This window comes from Rattus rattus, chromosome 1 (assembly GCF_011064425.1).
Source record: "Rattus rattus isolate New Zealand chromosome 1, Rrattus_CSIRO_v1, whole genome shotgun sequence".
Lineage (NCBI taxonomy): Eukaryota > Metazoa > Chordata > Mammalia > Rodentia > Muridae > Rattus > Rattus rattus.
In genome coordinates this window covers 44,685,045-44,706,122 of record NC_046154.1, presented here as the reverse complement: position 1 = coordinate 44,706,122, position 21,078 = coordinate 44,685,045, and the positions used below count along the sequence as shown (strand labels likewise).

At 43.6% G+C, this 21,078-nt stretch overlaps 1 protein-coding gene across 1 annotated transcript in view; it reads right to left on the bottom strand.

The window, feature by feature from the left end:
- Window positions 1–12,307: 12,307 nt before the first annotated feature.
- The window catches only part of LOC116890245 (serine/threonine-protein kinase Nek10-like), a 64,954-nt gene continuing 56,183 nt past the window's right edge, over window positions 12,308–21,078 (bottom strand). The window contains exons 10-13 of the mRNA XM_032890993.1: window positions 17,484–17,592; window positions 15,569–15,621; window positions 15,435–15,490; window positions 12,308–12,380 (exon numbers count right to left, since the gene is read on the bottom strand). Coding sequence (XP_032746884.1) covers window positions 12,323–12,380; window positions 15,435–15,490; window positions 15,569–15,621; window positions 17,484–17,592 — 276 coding nt within the window. The 3' untranslated portion in view covers window positions 12,308–12,322. The remainder of the gene's footprint in view (window positions 12,381–15,434; window positions 15,491–15,568; window positions 15,622–17,483; window positions 17,593–21,078) is intronic.

The following is a 21,078-nucleotide window of genomic DNA, read 5'->3' as shown; positions in this document are numbered from 1 at the left end:
TGAAGGACATGGTGCTTCATGGTAACAGTCATCCAGTGGTAGCACTGATGGGCTACCTGAAAATCTGCACAGAGATCTTTACTGTCTTGCTGCTTGTGATCCTTATGACCACTACTCAACTATGAACACAGAGTCGGGAACAGGGAGAGGGGAACAAATGAAACATGAGGAATCCGGAACCAACTGGGGCATGTCACTCTCCAAAGTTGAAACATTTAACTGCAGGCCATGACTTCTTTTGTAAAATTTGTGACTGTGTGGTTGTAGGGGTGGGGGTGGGGGTTGGAGAGATGGCTCAGTGGCTAAGAGAACTGGCTGCTCCCACAGAGTTCTGGGGTTCGGTTCACAGAGCCCACATGGTAACTCACAACCATCTGTAAATTCAGGTTCCAGGAATCCAGTGCCGCCTTCTGGATTCTGTGGGCACAAGACACACATGTAATACATGTCTGTATGTTCAGGCAAAACACTCAGACACATAAAAAAACTAATAAGGTTTTTGAAAAATTGTTTAAGTGCCTCTGTGTGTGCACATCTGTATCCATGTGCCCTTTGATGGCCAGAGGTGAGTGCCACGGGTCTTCCTCAAATCACTCCTCGGTTTATTTTGAAAAACAGGTCCTTTACTGAACCGAGACTTGCAGATCTGGCAAGACTGGCCAGCCAGTGAGCATCCGGCATGCTGCCATTGATGCCTCTTCAGTGACTGACTCTTCAGTCAGGAGCTAGGAATCAAACTCAGGTCAACACACTTGTGTCATGAGGCCTTTCCAAGCAAAGTCATCCCCTCAGCCTTCTATTTTATTTTTGTAGGTACAGGATTAAACCTCTGACCTTGTGTATACTAAACACATGTTTAACCAGTAAGCTTTACCCCTCCCCCAACTGTATTTTAGTGGAAATGCTCACACAGCAAGCTAGCAGGCCAAGTGGGCAAGCTTCCACATCAGGGTCCAACAATGGCAAAGGTCAGACATGGTGTGCCTGGGCAGACTTTCTCTCTGCCAGCTGTTGTCTCTGAACTTGTCCTGGTATATGTGCTTGTCGCCCCCACTTCCTATATCACCAAACAATGTTCAGGTCTCAACTGCTCAGAACAGAATTCAGAACTCTGGTCAGGTTATCTGGAAGACTTTGGGGAGAATTCTTTTTAATTTTTGTTCTTTGACCAAATAAAGGTTATTTTAATAATGCAAGGAAGGAAGTTGGTGAGGAAACCCTGCCTGTAAACCTAGCATTTGGATTTGTCAGCCCTGGGTTCAGGAAAAGCTTGGCTACATAGTCAGTTTCAGGCACCTGAGCAGAGAGGGAGAACTTGCTTCAGAATAAAAGCACTGGGTAGGGCCTGAAACTGTAATTCCAGGACTCGAGTAGCTGAGATAGGAGGACCAGAGCCCATTCATGGCCAACCTCAGCTACATAACCCTAACCCCTACCCTGCTCCTTCATTTTAGGAGATTCGCAGAACGATGTGACTAGAGAGACTAGCTGTATTGGTGAGGTCTGAGTCTGACTGAGAGGCCCTTCCTCCAAAGGAAATAGGGTGGGGAAATGAGTGGGGAAGATTTCTAGCATCACCCCTTGGCCTCCATCCAGACACGCACACCCCCATCCACTCACACATGTACAAACACATACCACATACAAATGAAAAAAAAAAAAAGGAAAAATATAAAGTTGTTTTCCTGAGGATGGTGGTAGGAAGGGACTAGAGAGTAAAATCAGGGGGACTTAGAACCCCTGGACCTTTGTCTGACAGTTCCTAAGGCTGTTAGTGGGAATTTGGTGAACCAAGCCCCTCAAGGGGATCTGTGTGGCTCAAAGCTCTCCTGCTGTGTGAACTTAGCCTTGTAAATACAAGACAGAGAACTGAGCGAGGACTAACCATTTCAGTTAGTACCACAAGGAAAGGTTAAAGGTTAAGAATAAAATTTTAGCCCTGTTGAGTCTCATCCTTAAGAGTCTCTCCCTATAGAAGATAAAGATATAATAAACACTGATGAAGATGGTCAGCCCTGTGTCTCTTGCAAATATCATCTAAACAAAATTCAAAGTGAAGCAGTGTAATTATCTCTCCATAGGGACAGACTGAATAATGACAAGGCTGACAAGACCCCGGTGTTAAATGTTTCTCCAATATCAAAATATGACCTGTAGTTTAGGAGTCAGAAAACATTTTTTTCTTGAGGCTAAAAATAGTAAACATTTTAGCCTTCATATCAAGGTGGGTTTTCTATTTCAACTATTCAATCCTGCCATTGTGACTGGAAAGCAGTCAGAGGCCACACAGAAGGACAGGTAAGGCTGTGTTCTCACAAAACTGTATTTACAAAAGCAGGACTGCAAAGGTTTCCACCCTTGGGCCATAGTTGTTGGAATCATGTGTATATCATTCCCTTGATATCGTAGATGCCCACCTTCTATTGACAAGTAGAAGGTGTGAAGCTGGACATCACTGGATGGTTTGAGAGACCATGTCACCCGGCAGATCTTGGTCTGGTATTCCAGAGTTTCGTGTGTGTGTGTGTGTGTGTGTGTGTGACCACACCTGACTGAAAAAACAGTCTTAAAATTAATAACTCTGCAGACCTAACACCTGCTCCAGAGAGCAAGAGAGTCACTGTCATCTGTCCTGTCTTTTGCTCATTTGTATTCATCTTTCTGTAGAGGAGGGGGAATAAAAAATAGAAATGGATACGTTTCTTTAAAAAATAGCACTCTGGAGAGAAATTATTCTAATGGCTAGGTAGCAGAGGCATGCTTACAATTTCCCATTTGTCACTGTCAAACAGATGAGAAGCCAAAAGAGCTGCACTGTAACGGGCCACAGCACATACTGAATGTGCTAAGGAACAGGCACGAAAGAAGCCCAGCCTAGGGCATTTTTGTGCCAAGCTGGACCTCTCTGTTCTATACTTCTAATAGCCAAGAGCCTCTATCTGGCCCTCTGTGTTCTTCCACACTGAAGAGACACCAAACACATTTTTGAACTTGTAAAGTCTCCCAGGGCCTCTCTCTGAGTGTTCCCTGCATGCTGGTGCCTGACATAGAACCATTAGTTGCTTAGAGTTCTTTCTGCTATGGTGTGTTTAGCACACTCTAGGGGTTAAAGAGCCAGGACACTGAAACTGTGTGGCCAGAAGCCGTTAACTCAGAAAGCTGTCCCTGGTCCCTAGTTGTTCCCTACAGCTGTTAAACTGTGGCCATGGGTCGTGGATGTTTTCCATGAATGACCTCAGCAGATGTGAAGGTCACAGCAGTTTAAATTGAAATGGTGACCTTTGACCAAGAGAGCTGAGGTTCCCTTTGGGGCATTTCAGTATCATCAATAAAACAATTTAGAAACACACTTAGAAAAACACTCAAGGACATGTTTTACTAGGACTAAAGAAAGAAACAAAGAAAGAGAAAGAAGCACAGCCCAGTGAAAATCCGAATAGCCTAGAGGGAGGGAGGGAAGAAGGATAAAGCATGGCTCTTAAGTTGAACATGGAATAGAAATAGCCAAATGGCTAGCTTACAATAAGAAGAAACACTCCCAAGAATGGAAGTGGGCTAGCGAACAGAGGAAAGAGCCCCCAAAGCACCTAGGCACACAGGGCATATGGTCTTTTACACACACCCGGTTCAATGTCCCCATTTTGTATTTCTTGGGTGGTTTTTTCTTATGTTTGTTTTGTTTTATTTTGTTCTGTTTTGTTTGTTTTGGGTTTTTGTTGCTGTTTGTTTGTTTGTTTTTGAGCTCGCTCTGTTTCTTAGATGCTGTCCATGTTAGAAAAACTTTCTTGCCTGGTGTTAATCTTGACGTACCTCTCCTAAGCATCTGTCGCACTGTAGCTGAACAGACGTGGTAATTTCCCCCTGCCATTTAAATTGAGGAGACAACCCATTCCAGAGAGCCAGGGAAAAATAATTTAGCACAGGAATGATTTTAGGAGTGAGGTCAAAGTTGCTTAATGAGATGTTCTTTACCATTTAATGTCATTTTCAAAAACTCCCACCCCTGCAACTTATATGAGAAACCAGTCTTGCCAGAGTAGGGTGTCTGTAGTGACAATTTTGGAGTTTTGGGTTCTTTGAACAACACAGAAATATCACAAGAATTTGTTTTCATCTTAATGCCAGGTGTAGGATATGAGACGCTTCAGATTGCCCACAGCAGCTGACGATGATTTGCCTCTTGCTCTAGTGAGGTGTGATTTTTGCCAGCTGCAGATAATGTGACATTTGAATTCTGGGAAATTTTCACAAGTATTTATCTAAATGTTAGGGCCCCAAGAGGTAAGGTAGTTTGTTGGTTAGTTGTTGATTAGTTGGGAGGTGGTAGTGGTAGTGATGGTAGTGGTCATGGTTTGCTAAATAGTCGTGTGCAAAGAAGAAACAAGAAGAAGAAATTAGATATCCTGCTGATGAAGATCAAACGTGCCCCCAGGAACTAGACAATCATAATTGGCAAGATGTAGTCTAACAATAGCATTGCCCCTTCTGACCCCGACTTTATGCATGGACCTTCTTCCTTTCCTCTCTATCCATTTTTCTCTCCTATCTGATGTTAAAAGGTTGAAAGGGTAGAAGAAATTGGGTGGGGAAGGGTGGAAGAAAGAACCCCTAAAGTAGCAAAGACAGCTACAGGTGTCCATGGCTTGAGATGGGACTGTGGTGAAGGGGCTACAGGAAAGAGAAAAGTCGGGTTCACCCATGGTGTCAGATCAGTGGAATTCATCTACAGGATGTGTGGATACCCACAGTGCTGGGTCAGGGGAAGGGTCTCAGCACTCTCCCAGTCATCCCTTATCTGCATCCTGGCGTCCATTTTGGATTTCTTGGGGACCTGTAATGAGTTCTCCTCAAAGCAAGTTCCCCATTCTCAATACACATGACCCTTGACCTGAAATCCAAGTGGAAAATTAGAAAGTAAGCATTTGAACCCAAGTCCAGGAGCCAATGGACCAAATTCTTAATTGTGTTCACCTTTTATATCATGTACAAATACATCTAGGGGATTTGGAGCTTTGGGTAACTCTGTATGTGTGTGAGTGTTAGTCTGGGTTGAAAGTCAGGCCCTTGCCTCCTGTCATGTTTGGTATTGTACTCTGAGACAGACACGCTCCAATGTAACATCAATGACCTGTGCTCATGCACAGGCTCTGTTCCTGGTGGTGTTGTTTGGACTTGGTGTTTCCAGTTGCTGTTTGTGTCTTAACTGAAGAAAGGTACACAAATAGCTAAGCAGCAGAAGTTTGGGACAACAGCAAATGTGCAGGGTGGATATACTAACCAGGGAGAAGTGGGACCTAAGAATTGAGGAGTACTTCCTTTTATGTGTACAGCAGGAAGAAGTGGTTGTCAGGGACAAGGGGTATGTACTTCTTAGTTTTCCTTAAGCATGTCCCCGAGTCATGCACAGAGGATATTAAGTAGGGGATTCTCTCTAAAAGTTCACTTTGAAGACACAGTTTGTCCTACTGCACATGGACCTCAGTCAGTGCAGGCTGGATAGACTCAGTGCATCCAGATCCAGGATACATTCAAAGATGCATGCATTACAAGGAGGAGTTGGCATATGCGTTGCTTTGTTAGAAGTAGGGTATATGTGTGTGTCAATGCAGGTAAAGGTCCTGGTTGCTAAGCTCACCCAGCAGACTCCCTCAGTCTCCTCTCCTTGATCATCATTCCTGCTCACCATGGCAACAGTGCAGTGAGATCTATATTGCTTAGTTTTGTTTGTTGTTTGTTTTGAAAGTTACCGTCTCGACCCACAGCAGAGAAAGCCAGACACCTCCGTGTGAATTGTCTACAGACTGAGCCATGTAACAGAGCTGTAGGCAGTACTTACACGCTGAGCATCTAAGACGCCGACTGGTCCCCAAAGTAAACAAAGTCGCAGTGGTCTCAAGAGTTTGGCAGGTAGAGCCCTGACTCCAGTCAGCATTTGATTCCAGCAGTTAGACACTTAGCAGAAGATTAGCTGAACTGTGTTTAGGGTTCTAAAAACTATAGTGCAGTGTTGCTCAAGAGTTCACAGTGATTGCCATGAGGCAGTCAGCACTTGATCCATCTTTCCATGCTCATACTGACTTCAAACATGAGACTGCTTGGTCCAGGGCGAATAGGGAGAACCTGACACATCTGGAACTTGACAAAGAAGTCATGCATTCTCCCTTTAGTTCTTACTGTTGTCGTAAAACCACATCCAGCTGTTGGATAGATAATTCTGGGGACACCCAGAGGAGAAGGGATGTGAGAAATGTGGTTCCTTCTTTCTTTCCACCAAGAGTTCTCTGGGGTCTAGGTTGGTGACTGGCTCACCTGCCAGCCCTTATGCATTTGTATCAATGGGAATTTATTGCAAGAACGCGCCAATTATAGCCCAGGGACACAGAGTTTATAGATCTATGTGGATGTTTAGGTAGAATTATATGATGATGCACATCTGTAACATCATCAATGGGAAGGCTGGAGTAGGGAGTTTGAAATACACTGCAAGATCCAGCTGGTAAAATGGTCACAGAACAAAGGGGCAAGAGGGAAATGGAAAGGGGGAAAGGAAGATGGGAGAGAAGGAGGTGGGGAGGGACCTTTAAAACACAAAAGGAAAGAATGAAAAAGTTAAGAAGTGACCACTTACTCTTGACAAAAGACAAATTATTCTCCAATAATTTGAAAATACATTTTTATTTTCTTTAGCATTTTACAAAGCACATTTACACAATAGCAGAAAAAAAATAACATGCTTTCAACTTTCAGGTGAATCCTCTATAGAGGCATCAATTTCCCTTTTTCAGCCTGTAACTATGCGTCTGCCTTAGAGACTCACTGTGTTCATAGAGAGCTTTCCGGAGCAGCCGACGGACACACTCTCTGCCATTGTACCACTGGTGTCTCCCTAAAATGCAGGCCCCCTTCAGGAGAGTCACAGTCTCTTCTGTGGGTAAAGATGAGGGCATTGAGGGCTTGCAAAATGTGGGTGACCTGAATGAGAGGGTGCTAGGACAAAACAAGATCCTATCTCAAAACTAAGAAGAGACACTGGGAGGATTCTTGTCTGTTGTGGGCACATCTAGAAAACAAATCTGTGCTGCAGGAGAAAAAAATGAGGCTCCACTTCCTCTCAGAGGACAGCACTGATCTTTTTGATCTCCCCTAATCACCACTGGAAACCATAGAAGCCAGGAAGCCTTTCAATTCAGATCGTGCCTACTAAATGACCGCAAGCAAAATACTGAAATGATTTTTCTTCTATATGATTTCTGCTTCCCAGTTTGGAGGAAGAAAATAATGGAGTCTTTCCATAGCTAGTCACCATGCAGGCTACTGGCAAATCATGAAAATAGCTTTAGCGTCCCTTGCCCAGTCACACGGTGCAACCGTGTTCACACATCCCCACATTTACCCATTCAAATTCTTCACAAATTGCTTTGTAAAAATTTTATTGTCATACAAAAATGAGCCTGGGTTGGAAGATGGGGAAGAAAACAAGGCCCCTGGGATGCAGCCATGTTGACTTACAGGCAGATAAAACTGCTGCTTTGGGGCCTGTTTCTGGGTGAGCAGCAGAGTATTTGAACAGTTTGTGCCATGCTCGGAGCTCAGTCCCTGGCACCAAAGCCCGCAGTAGCAGCTCTACATGGAGCTCAATGCCTCTCCGCCTCACAGGGACCTCACAGGTCATGAGACCACAATGGAGCCCTGCTAATGTCTGACAGGCCAGCTTGCTGTGACTGTGCCCAGCTACTAGTCCCAGGAGACCCAACGGCAGGGATCACTTGCGCTTCTGATCAGCTGCTCCCCAGTGAGGCACCTCTGGGTGATACCTGCCCTGCCCTGGGAACTTTGTGCTCTCCAACTACTGAAAGCAAGATTGTGTTTGGGAATTGACTAACTTCCTTGGGAAATCTGTCAGCTTTACAAGGCAGAACTTCTGGGTCCTCACAAACACTATGTTCTGTCATAACATGAAGCTCCCCTAAAGAGTACTATTCCTACTCGATACACGGCAAACAGGACAGGGAATGTCAGGGATTTAGCTAAAACTTAAGAGCACGTCCACCTCCTAAATTCTCTCTTAGAACCTTGGCTCCAATGGCACTCAGCATATGGAGCTGAATCGGGGGATAACACATTCACTAAGAGGCCCTCAGTGAATGGCCAAGCAGTGAGCCCTTAAGCACTGCCTTCCTCAGATTATTGTTCCTAGTGTAGACTCGCTTTGTTTTGGGGGACAGTTTGTTCCTGCCGTGTTTTCCAATACTTAGATAAGTGTTCCCTAGTGACCATTCCATGTCAATTCCAAGCAGCCATCTTGCCTGCTAGTCATCAACATGGTATCGAGACTTTATTTTCCATAATGATTAAACACCTCGTGCAGGGAAAACAGATGAGCTACCTGGAATAGCTCACGTAGCAGCCACATTGTTCACGTGTTTTTCTTATTTCTGACCACAACAGACACAGAGGGGGAGCTGGCTTCACAGAATATAATGAGAGAAAGGGGAGCAGCATCTTGCTTTCAGGAACATAACATCCCACTTTCAGTTAAGGTGAACTCACTTTTACAATATGAACCGAACTTAATCATTTCAGTATGATCAGCCAAATGCTGCACAGATGTGAAATCCAGTAGACTTCCCACATGAAGAGGCTACTGGGACTTCAGGGTGGACCATCCTCACTTTTGCAAATGACTATTGCCCGGAGGATGCATAAGCTACAAATATCCATCTGTCACCTCATTCGAATTGCAAAATCTTCCCTGTCCCTCTTAAAAATGTCAAAATAACATCAGCAGTAAAGTTATAACAGTCACATTTGCTACATGCACATTAACGGAAGTCTCTTCAGGAAGTTGCTTCCTTGAGACACGTGTCTTAGCATCCGTGTGGGCTCACAGCATCCAACAGTCAGTGGCGTGTGCTAGCGGAACATCGTAATCATAAAACCAACTTATTCAAAGTTGTCACCTTACACCAAAGGACATTAACACAATCCAAAAGGTAACAAACATATATAGATCACATCCAGGCCTTGAACATAATCTAATATTCAGACAGAATCTCATACAGGATTAAGGTCAGAGTGTGGTAGCCTTCAGTTTCCATCCACTGCTGCATGCTTTGAACGCTGAGTAGCTGCTGGACAGCTGTCGGGTGGCCTTGCACTGCCTGGCAGGTGATTTTGGTACTCATGGAAACCAACATTTTCAAAAAGTAGGAAGTGAACAGTAAAAGTTGCTTCAAATCAACTCTTTTTATCTTTGCACACAGAGAGAAGATGTGGGCATTTCTAAAGGAACACAGCATGTTTGCTTAGGTAATTCCAGAGAGAGAGAGGGATTAAAAAGGGTATATATGTGTGTTCTATGCTTATTAATACTGATAGAGTGCACTTGCTGATATTATTGCCTTTATAAATCTCAAACATAAGTGGTGACTCGGTGGTGATATCAATGGAACTAGATATAATCATCCAGTTCCTTATTTGTCCCTGAGCATTAAAATTCATTACATTTAATGAGTCTCAGGTGGCACTTATGTAGGAAGACCTTAACTTGTATAAACTTGATAACAGTGTCCCCCAGTGTGTGTGTGTGTGTGTGTGTGTGTGTGTGCGTGCGCACGCGTGCATGCGCGCACATGCACACACACGCACATGCGTGCGCTGCTGAGGACAGAACCTATGGTCTTGTGGGTCTGCAGCCCATTGGTGTTCTACATTAGGGTACCACACAGATGCCCACATGAAAGCCAACAGCACATCTCTGGGTTTCTGCAATAGCTCTAACAATTCTGTCTGTTTGCTTGTCATTCCTTATTTCCTTAAAGACTGTACATTTGTCACATGCCCTGCCTCCCCCCAAAAAAATCTTTGCTGCATTCAGTTCCCTGAGAATGGAGTGTTTTGCTTTCAAGGAATGAATTGAAGTTTCAAGTACAGATTAACAGAGAAAGCTGCTGGGTCAAAACATAATTAGCTGAAGCATTTGGGCATCAAAAGTTATCTGAAGAGATTAATTCAAATTCTACCCCATAGGATAATCAGTCACTGGGAATGAGATGGATTCAACAACTCACAGGGTTTCATTGTAAAACAAGTCATTAAAAATTATACAAAACAAAAAGAAAATATAAATGCAATCAAGAAGAGATCATGAGGCACGTGAGTCTCAAGTAGCAACTTCTTTGCAGTAAAGACAATTGCATTGATCAAGATAAAATGGCTGCTCTTGTTCCCGTCTGAAGGTCACAGAATGAGAGCGCTGGAAAAGCTAACTTCGGTTGCAGGAGAAGGGCTGTATTACAGGACTTCCTCAGACAGTGCTTACATAGAGGATAAGCCATCCTTGACGGCAGAGACTGGAGTGGGAGTACGGGGGTGAGAACGCAAGGGGAGCACACACGTACTTTCCCTTCGGAGAACAGCCAGTTACTGTGCAGCTAGGCCTGAGCAGCTGTTACAGGGGTATGTGTTGGCTTATTTTGCTAATTTTATAATTTTCCTAATTCTTCTGTAATAAATACCACTCCTATGGTCTAAAAGAGGTACAAAGAAACTGTATCTCTTTCACCTTTTCCTCAGTAGACTATACTCATTTTTAAAAAAAAAAAACCTCAGTTTTTTTCTTTATCAAGGCAACGGATGCCATTATTGTATATTTATGTGCACTGTCATTTGAGAAACAATTTGCCTCTCTAAGCATTCACCCCACAGCTTAGTGCCTCTTATGTGGGTTTTCTGTCATGACTCAAGCCTATGTCTGTCCCTCTAGGGCTCTGCCCCTTGCCACGCATCAGATGAGCTAAAAAGAAATGACTGTGCAGACAGAAATAAAGCATTGTTTCAGTGAATCAATAATAATATTTGAATTCCATATGTGAGATCCATCTATGGATGGAATTCTTTTAAAAGCTGAAAATGTACAATTCATCACTATATTTAATAATTAAACCTACAGGTATTTTAGTTGCTATCTTGGCTTAAAGACAAAAAAAAATCATCAGTAACCCTCACAGGTATCAGTGTGTATATGATCAAGGAGAGTGGAGGTGTTATGTAAAGGTTAACCACACTAATTCTAAGAAATAATATGACCGCACATTATGTGATTTACATACTATTCAGGAAGGATCTACTGTGTTCTAATGACAGCCAATATATTGCACTATTCCATCATGCTAAAATACAGCAATGTAATTAAAAGACCTCGAAAGCCGATGGCAAGATAAACATGTAATTACAGCTTCCAACTTGCTAATTATGTGCAATGCGTTGTTCTGAAATGGAGACATGTACAGGTTGGGTGGGTCCTGTACTGGAGCTATCAGAAGCCAGTTGAAGAAGAGGAATTTGAGCTTAGTGGCCTAGTAAGTCCACTCCGCATAGAGGTGGAATGCTAGCCTCGTCTCTAAGAATGACATTCTCACTTCTCTTTGGGCTATCTCGTGGATAAAGAAGGAATTTATATTTTGGTTTATAACTTTTGGGTAATTTCTCAAACAGTAAATGCTTGTCTTACACACAGGGAATTTAGTAAGGTCTAAAATAAGAACTGTCATCTCTTTCACAGTCTATGACTTCTTTAACCTGATCTAATGACACGGCAAGCTTGATTAGCAGCAAACACTAGCCTTAGCAAGCCTCCCTCTTTCCCTGTATATACATATTGTACAGCAACAGACTCTACTAGTCTAGCTGCCATCCACGTATCCGAGCTCGCATACTTGTGTGCAAGGTTACAAATACTGTCTACACTGTGTCACGTTCCAGAACCTCTAGCACCCAAGTGGATCAGAGAGAACCAATCATTTCATTTATAAACTACTATATTCTGAATTTCTTTTAAGATTAAAAAGTGGGAACCCAATGGAATACCTAATATTTTGCACCTAATATTTTATAATTGTTTTATCTAAAACTATTCCATGTGCATGGAAGGCTACATACTTTTAAGCATAGTTTCAGCCATCCTGAATATAAAATGTCCCTTTGAAGAATATACATCATTTTCATGTTGACCTGGAGGGAAGTTCTGCGCTCTGTGCTGATGTTGCTCCACCCCAACCCTGGCAGCCATTTTGCCATGTTTTCTCCCAGAAGTACACTGATAGCCTGTTATTGAGCCCATAATGCACACTGGGGACAGAGCCCAGCACTCTGGGTGCCTCACACCCTCAGAGGACCATAAGAGCACTTTTGCAGCACTGTATGTGTCTCTTTCCTATGCTGTCCTAGCAGCATCCAGTCCTGGGCATTTTGCTGTCACATCACGGCTAAAACTGGAGCTTGAACTTGACTGGGAAACTCCATTTTCTCCAATGCAGGACTCTCATCTTTTGGCTGTGTAGCTCTTGGTCCCCCATGGATAAGAGTGACACCTAGAAGATCTACAAGTAGAAACAGTGCCATAGAGTCACAAATATTTCCATCCAACCCTCATATTTCAATACCCCTGGTTTAAACAAATAGGCCCAATAAATAAACACAATTAATAAAAACTAATTAATGAAATGGGAACTCTTAGAAAGCTCTGACCTTTTGCTAAAACTTGTTAATAACAGGATTTTTCTTAAGTTCTAAATACAATGACAACCAGTGATTCCTACAGTGGATAATCAATGCCATCCAAAGTAACATATGTTACACGAATGTCTGTGTTTATTTAACTATCACAGGTTCATCAGATTTGATGTGCATTGAGAGAGAGAGAGAGAGAGAGAGAGAGAGAGAGAGAGAGAGAGAGAAACATGTTGCTTCTATATATCTATATCATGACAAAATTATTGTTAAATAATCTTAGGAGTCAGCAAGCTGGCTCACAGGGGAAAGGCACTTACCAACAAACCCAACAACCTTGACTTCAATCTCTGGGACCCACACGGTGAAAGAAGAGGACTGTCTCCTGATCTCAAATTTAGCATCATTTGTAGGGTTATATAAAAACTCTAGTATATTCATAAACTAACTCTCTCTCTCTCTCTCTCTCTCTCTCTCTCTCTCTCTCTCTCTCTCTCTCTCTCTCTCTCCTTCTCTTTCCCTCTCTCCCTTTTCTATCATCTCCTTCCTTTCCTTCTTTCCTCCTCCCTCTCTCCCCCACCCCGTGCGTATGCGTGCATGCGTGTGTGCGTGTGTGTGTATGTGTGTTCATATGGGTGTGGAAATCAAATGTCAACCTTGGGTGTTGTTCCCCAGGACACCATATCCCAATCAGGGTCTCACTGACCTGAAACTCACTGAGTAGATTAGGCTGAGTGTCCAGTGAGCCTAAGGGATACGTGCTGGGATTACAGGCACATATGACCACACTTGTTTATCTCTAAATTTTGTAAAACGAAATAGTTTATGTCTACAGGTATTTTGCCTGTCTGTATGTTTGTACACCACTTGAATGCCTGCTGCCCAGGTGGGCCAGAAGAGGGCGTTGAATCCCCTGAGCTGCAGTTACGGTTGTGATCCACCATGTGGGTGCTGGGAATTGAGCCCAAATGTTTTAGAAGAGCAGCCAATGTTCTTAATTACTGAGCCATCTCTCCAGTCCCCATCCCTGTTTTAGTTATTTTTAGCATTGGAGGGGGGGCGTCTTCATACTTGCAGGGCGAGCATTTTCCCACTGAGCTGCATCCTCAGCCCCACATTTACAATTTAAGGCTCTCACTTATTTCACAGATCACCTGGCCAATCACTGAATCAGTAAGCTGTGATCTGCTGTGTTTCTAGCTTAGATTGCAGGGTTTACATTTATTCACAGATGAAACTGGAGAGGTACAATTAAATAAACCAATTCTGTCACTCATTAAGACTCTAAATGCATACACCTAATTTTTCATTTCATGCACTCTTCAGTTTTTCTACAAAAATGTGAAGCTGTTTGCTTTCCTTGCCCCTGAGCCTCTGCTGAAATGCACGCACAGTGACAATAGTTGAGAACTTCTGCCCCAAAACTTCAAACCAAGGGCACTTGAAATAATAAGATGCTGAAAGTGAGGAACGGAGACGTTTATACCCACAGAAAGCTTGTGTGCCCAGCACTGAAGCAAAGCAAAAAGTGAGAATGCAGATACCTCCACAGGGATGCTGGGAGAAGGGCACCGGAAGGATGTGATGTCTGTGAACCATGGACCCTCACAAGATTAAGATTACTCATCTTGGCTCGACAGTCCCAAATCAGAAGCAGTGCTAAATTTGCAAAGGTTGTAGTTTAGAAATATGTTATCAAGCCAAAAGAGCAAGTGGTTGAATAACCTCATGTGTGATTCATAAGAAAGGCTCGCTGGAATGGCAGCAGGAAGAGAAAAGCAAGAGACTGCATTGAGCTCCAAAAGGAATGTAATTTCTCTGTAATGACCTTTGCAAGCTGATCTTGAGTCCTCATTTTCCAGGCTACTACCTGTCCTTAAGGAACACTTCCAGATAATTTAGAAAGCTAACACAAGTGGCTCTCCTGGTTGCAGTAGGAAGTGTGCTCTCACAAGAGAAGCCTGCTTGGGGGAGCATACTCCAAAGGACTGTATATCCTAAAACAGCCCTGAGCATCTGGGGCACATGCTAGATGTAGATGGTTCAACTTAATGGCTCTTTGGGAACACAGAGGAACAAACTGTGAGCTGCTGCTACCATAGCCCATGCATGCCCTTCCCTGCATAGTACTTCCACACATCCTAGCCAATCCCCCAAATGGGAGGGCCTGACTTCTTTTCCATTGAACTTTTCTGGGATTTATTCACTTCTTGGTCTGACCTTAGGAAAGGCCAGAATCAGCAGGAATGGGTGCTTCCTGAGGAAGGTAACCGACAAGGACTTCCAAAAAGCTGGGCGATCACTACTCGGTGGGAGAACTCAGGGCACGCTGTTGACCATGCTTCTCAGAGTGGTTTCATGGCCCAAGACTGAGATACACAGTATGGAAACTTGCTTGATGGTGACATCTCACTGGCATCATCATCCTTGTCATTACTTCTCAGAACCACCTCTCAAATAAACAAGTGGATTCAAAGTGTTGTGCTATCACTTTGCCTAATAGTAAAAACCACAGGAATTCCACACTGGATTTCAATTTATCAGGTAGTCTGTTTATCTTTAAGTTACCAGAGGAGGCTATGCTTGGCTTTGTGGATAACAATGGCTATCTGGGCTTCCAGCTCTTCTAGAATGACCCAATCAAAATCAACCAACCCAGAAATGCTTTCCCATTGTCCCAAGCTCATTATCTGATGAGCAGGCAAGGACTACTACAAGGTAACCTTTTACTTCACAGTAGAACACAGTAGTGAAGTTTCCATGGAAGCCGGCCAACACATATTCCCCCTCAAAGCAAATATAATGGCATTTAAAGATAATTTATTGAAATTCAGCTTTCAGGAATCAAGGGTGGGGAAAGCAGATCTGATGGTTAACTCACCTCAATTCACCTTTCACCTTTGAAAGTAAACTCTGGATCTCACCTGTTAGTTGTAAAGTTGTAATAGCCACTTTCCTCCAGGACTTCTTCAATCACAGTCTGCAACCAACAGGCAGATCGGTTAATACGGGGTTACAAGCAACACAAGTAAAAGCACAGGGGCTGAGGGAACTCTACCTGCATCTGCTCATATGTGATTCCCTCTTCCACTTCAAGGCTGCTGGATGGACCTGAAACACAGCGGTTACAGAACATCAACGTTTGCTTCATAACTTCTCACTTATACCCTACTGGCAATTAATATTTCAACAACAACAAATATGGCCAACTTCTTAACTATAAAATCTCAAAAGCAAATTCCATGGCCAGAGAGGTGGCTGAGCAGGTCATAAGCCTGATTACCTGAATCCCTCCTGGACTCCTAAATGTTGTCTCTGACCTACACACACACACACACACACACACACACACACACACACACACACACACACAAGCACGTGCACACACACATAAAAATAATTTTTATTAATAATAAGTAAATTCCAAAATATCTTGGCCTTGCTTCTCCTCCATGCTTGGTTGTTCCAGGCAAGGCTGTTACACAGCAATAAACAAAGACATGGGAGCAACACGAGGACATGGAAGGTAAGGGATGTGTTTTAAAGTGAATGGTGATTCCAGGCACACAGCACCTGCATGCACCGGGAAGCTGCCCAAACCAACTGTCAGTGTCCCCTGAGCCAGCTGCACTGACCTTTGAGGAAGCCCCCTAGAGACAGGCAAGAGAAAGGTTATTAGGTTGGGAAAGCATGAAGACAAAGTACTGGCTCGTTTTAAAGCCTTGTTTAAAGGTACTACCCATAGTGCAGCAGGTTCTGGCGTCTGGATTTGCTGAGCCTCCTGTGACAGGGGCTAAGCTTCTGTTCTACAGTAGGGTGGCTAGCTGCCCTGGGAGGAGTTAGTTTACCCAGACTCGGGCTTTGAAAAGAGTTCCATCAGAGTCCACTGCACCTCAGTTACTTGGATGAGTTTGGTCAGCAGGCAAACTGACCCAGTCTGGGAGCAGCTTTGTTAAAAGCAAATGACTTCGGACATTCTGTTATCTTGCTCGGGAATTTCTCGGGGTTCTATCTAAATGACACTGTGCCCAGCAGGATTCGATTTGTGACAAGAATACGCATCCAAAGTTTAACACCATGCCAAAAAAAAAAAAAATGATTTCTTAGGCAACAACAACACACCCCTGCAAGTTATCAAATATTTATCTAACTGCGAAGCTTCTCTTCCAGAGCCTGTGTCCAGTGTTACTGCAGTTGCTGGGGAACTCTGAAATCTCAGAAGAATGGGACTCTGTTTCTCATCTTCAAGCATCTCAAGGAGAATGTGGCCACGCTGAGCCCCTCCAAAGGCATGGCTCTTTTTGTGTTCACTGGACCTCCTCACATCGAATATACAACCTCGAAGTAGTGTTTATCTTGCTTATCATTTTATTGTGGTATTCTTATATTTACTCCCATGTTATTGGAGGAACTGAACTGCAGAGGGACAAGATCATCTACTAAACGGCTGAGCTGAGAAATCCAGGTATCTGGAGTCTATGTCTTGGAGCTCATGAGACCCAGTTTCCTTATGTGGAATTATTTCTGAAAAGAAGAAAAAAAAAGGCAGATGCCTGATGTGGATTCTTTGGGTGTGTCTCAAGTTGTTTCCATTTTGAATATTTAAGCCTTCCACTTCTGCCTTTTATCTTCCTAGATTTGACTTCATCAGGCAACCAAGACAAAACTGTAAAGGAACTACAGCTCACACAGAGACACCGTTTGTTTATGAAGCAATGGAGGGAGTAGCCTGTATGGAGACAGGGTCTCTAGGAGCCTCTAGATCCTACTCAGTGTATCTCCAACTCCTGCCTTGGTGAATGAATGGAAACAGACTCCATTGTGTGTGTGTGTGTGTGTGTGTGTGTGTGTGTGTGTGTGTGTGTGTGTGTGTGTGTGTATGCGGTAGAGGTGACGCTTTAGGGCAGATGTCTATATGAGCAGAACAGTTCTTTCTGTTTGTTTGCTTTTTGTGCAAGCCAGCTCCCTCTTACCTGTGGGGTCACTTGGGGACCAGTTTTTTGCAGCGCTTGAATGGCGAAGTAAGTGGTAATCTGAGGTAAGAAAGTTCGGTTCGATAGGTTCTGGAGACCCCTGTGATAACTGAAAAAGGAAAATGCAAACGTGTATCAGAGGCAGACAGACAGCAGACAGAGGGAAGACAGATGGCAGGTCAAGGTGTCCCATTCCAATTCCGGAACTTTCTTTCTCGGTGCAGGGAAGTTGGAGTTCTGTGGTAGACAGAGAAACACCATCCTGCTTCCAAAGGACTGAAAGATTGGAAGCAGAAAATCACAGTGAAGGCAGGTCAGATAGTCCCGTAGTCATGTGAGAAAAGCAGGCTTTGTAAAGGCAAAAGGAAGGCAATGTAAATACAACAGCCCGTGCCTGGGACAGCAAGATGTTATTTTTAATCAGCTGTGGGAGGAACGAAGCCCTGTTATTCCACAGAACAACATGCTTAGTCCAAATCGAAGTGCCTTTTTCCTCATCTGCTTTAACAACTCCTTCTTGTTGGACCATGGCAAACGAGTTTCTTAATACATTTTTCTAAATTACTATTAATTAACTTGGTTCTCCAAACATTAGTTCCTAATACTCTATTCACCCAGTGACAGAATTTATTAAGTCCCAACTGTTTAATGCTCTTCTGTGCACCTGAAATTTTAAATAGAATTTCCTAATGGAATTTTAGGCTATAAATATTTTCCATCTCTTTATACTTTTAATTCAATCCAACACTTGGATTGGCCAAATTCTAGTGCCTGAGTTAATGTACTATTAAAACATCAAGTATTAATAAACCAGAAGCAGACAGCACAATTTGAATGGGACAGTAGTAGTTAATTTGGATTTACAAACTCTGTTTATGAGTTGGGCATGTCCATTGCCAATCACTTGAGAAGACTGGCAGCAAAACCACAACTAAACATGTGCCACCTGTCACCTAAAACACGTATGGTGTGCATATGTGTGTGCCCTTATGTGTTTATGCATGCATGTGTGATCGTGCATGTGTGGGCATGTGTGTATGTGTGTGTGTGCGTGCACATGTGTCTGCACATGCACCCTCCTCCTTCCACATCCATCCATCTTCTCTGCCCCCTTCCTCTTCCTTCTATCAAAATATGTGTATAACAATGTTCATAGCATACTATTTTACAGTAGCTAAAAAACTGGGAAAATCTCAACTGTCTACGTAGACAAATACACCATGCTGAGCTCACAGAGCACATTCTACAAAGCAATGAAGCAAATGATCAACAATGAGGACGTGGATGAATAGTGAACAAATGGAGTCTGACACAGGAGACATAGCAGGAAGCTTCACCTATGCATTGTTTTATAATCCATCAGAACCAATGAATGGCGATGGATGTCAGGGGTGTGATATGACTAGGACGGAGCCTGATGGACAGTTGGGGAGACTCTGTGTGCGGCTGTGGTGGAGATCACGGGGATGAAAGTGTACTTCACTACATATTCTGCATTATCTTGATATGTTTCAAAACTAGCTAGTCATAGCTGATCCATCACTGCACTGCACATCAAGAAGGTTGCAGTTAAAGGTTCAAGCCACAGCCTCACAGGATCTTGTGTATGAAACTTAGGGCAATGAGCTGGAAGCAGGACCCTGAGACTAGTAAAAGGACGTGTGGGAGGACTCGAACCAGCCCAAGTCCTGAGCTGAGGAACAACAGCTGAGTGGCCGGGTGCTCCGGGGGAGTTCCTGGTCATAAGCCAGTGTAGATGCTGGCCACGCATGTACCTTGCAACTCAAGACAGAGCCCCATCTCAGCCCTTCAAAGGAATAAGGGAATTTCTAGAAATTTTATCTATTACTGAGGTCATCTGTCTCCTAACATTTGACCATAATACACAAGCTGGGAACTATCTAGGGGGTCAGGGACTGGTTTTAGATCCTGGGCTGTCAGTTACCCTTAATCTGAAAAGAAGACAAAGATGGCAAAAGAAGGTCATTGGTGTTCAGTCAAGAGCAAAAACATCTTAAATTGGACCCCCCAGGGACAAAGCCTGGGGTCTTGTGTTTGAACCTAGAATTTTTATTCTAGAACTCCCAGGGGTCCTTTCTATAGCTTACCTTCCAACTAATCCTCTTGCCTCACACTTACTGGGCGCCCATCCTGACTGGGCCATATATGTCAGTATAGGACAGCATATAAAAAGAAACAAAACAATCAGTCCCTTGGCTGCAGAATTCAGAGGGTGACCTTCCACGCCATCAGGCAATGCAAAGACGGCACCATGGAAAGTGGGAGGGTTGTCAGAAGGAGGGTGGACAACCCAGGTGGTGCAAAAGCTGGGAGATTCTTAACGACTGCAGCTCAACTCACTGCCACTGGCTGAGGACTTTTAAGACATCATGGCAAGTTCATTTTGGCTTTTACCACTCATTGCCTTCATCTGTGGATGAGGGAACTGGAAAGGCCATTTACCCAAGGAGCACAGAGCAAATGTAGAATCTGAACCAGAGCCCGGACAACATCCTAAGGTCAAACATACCTTCTAACCCTTGGCTTGAGACTTGAGGACACAAAAAGATAAAAAGTCCACAGAGATTGACATTCTGACAAAGAGGAAAGGATACTGTTTCTAGTGATCTTGATGTGGGCATAGGGAGCTGAAGGTGACTCTAATTCTGGATGGGCCAGATGGCGACGTCACTGCTGCCCAGTAGGTGGAGACACAGAGGAAACGGAATGTATTTGAAGTCATAGTCTGTATGGCTAGAGGAAGCTGTAAGTGCTTGATATCCTCACCATGGCATTGTGAGTTCTCAGCTTGCTGTACCGTACTTTCTCTCTTTGCCTGACGCATAAGGCCCGTCCTCTGCCCTAGAGAGCTCGATCAGTTCAGAAGTACAAATGACTGCTTACATTTTTGAACTAACAAGTCAAGGAATATATTAGAGAGAATAGACTGTGGCTGTCACCACCTGGCTCCAAGACATTCCCAGTTTGAGACAAATACTGTGCCATTTAAGTTCTTCATCAGTTAAGAACAAATATTCAGTCAATTTCCCAAACATCATCTTTTCCATATCAGAAAACCTTGCTCTCTGCTGGAGAGCAACTTCACAAATGGCATGGGATCTAACCAGCAGAGAGAACTCTGGGAGACATAGAACCCAACATCAATGAGACCCGATGCCAGAAGTGAGGGGGGAATGCAGCTCAGATCTTCATTCTCCGCCCCTCTGCTCTAATTTCATGTAACTCCCTTGTCCCCTGAGACTGGATGCCATATTAGAAGCCGTAACACATTGCCTAATGTTCCATGTTCTCTAACCTACAGCTTCTTTTAGTTTACTAGCTTTTCATAAGCACTTTGATATCAGAAATGACCAATATCTACTGGTTTCTTCCACAAACCAAAGTCTTTCTTCTCCTTTTCTACCTAGGGTCTGTAATACTAAGCTTTTAATGAACTCATGCTTGTTCCCAGTAGATGGCATTACTCACTCTCCTCAGAGGCTCCTGTATCATTTCTTCACCCACACCAATGCCAGCCACCACCCTATCCACCCCATGCCTCAGTCCAGAAAAGGTTAGTTAACTCAGATGTGGC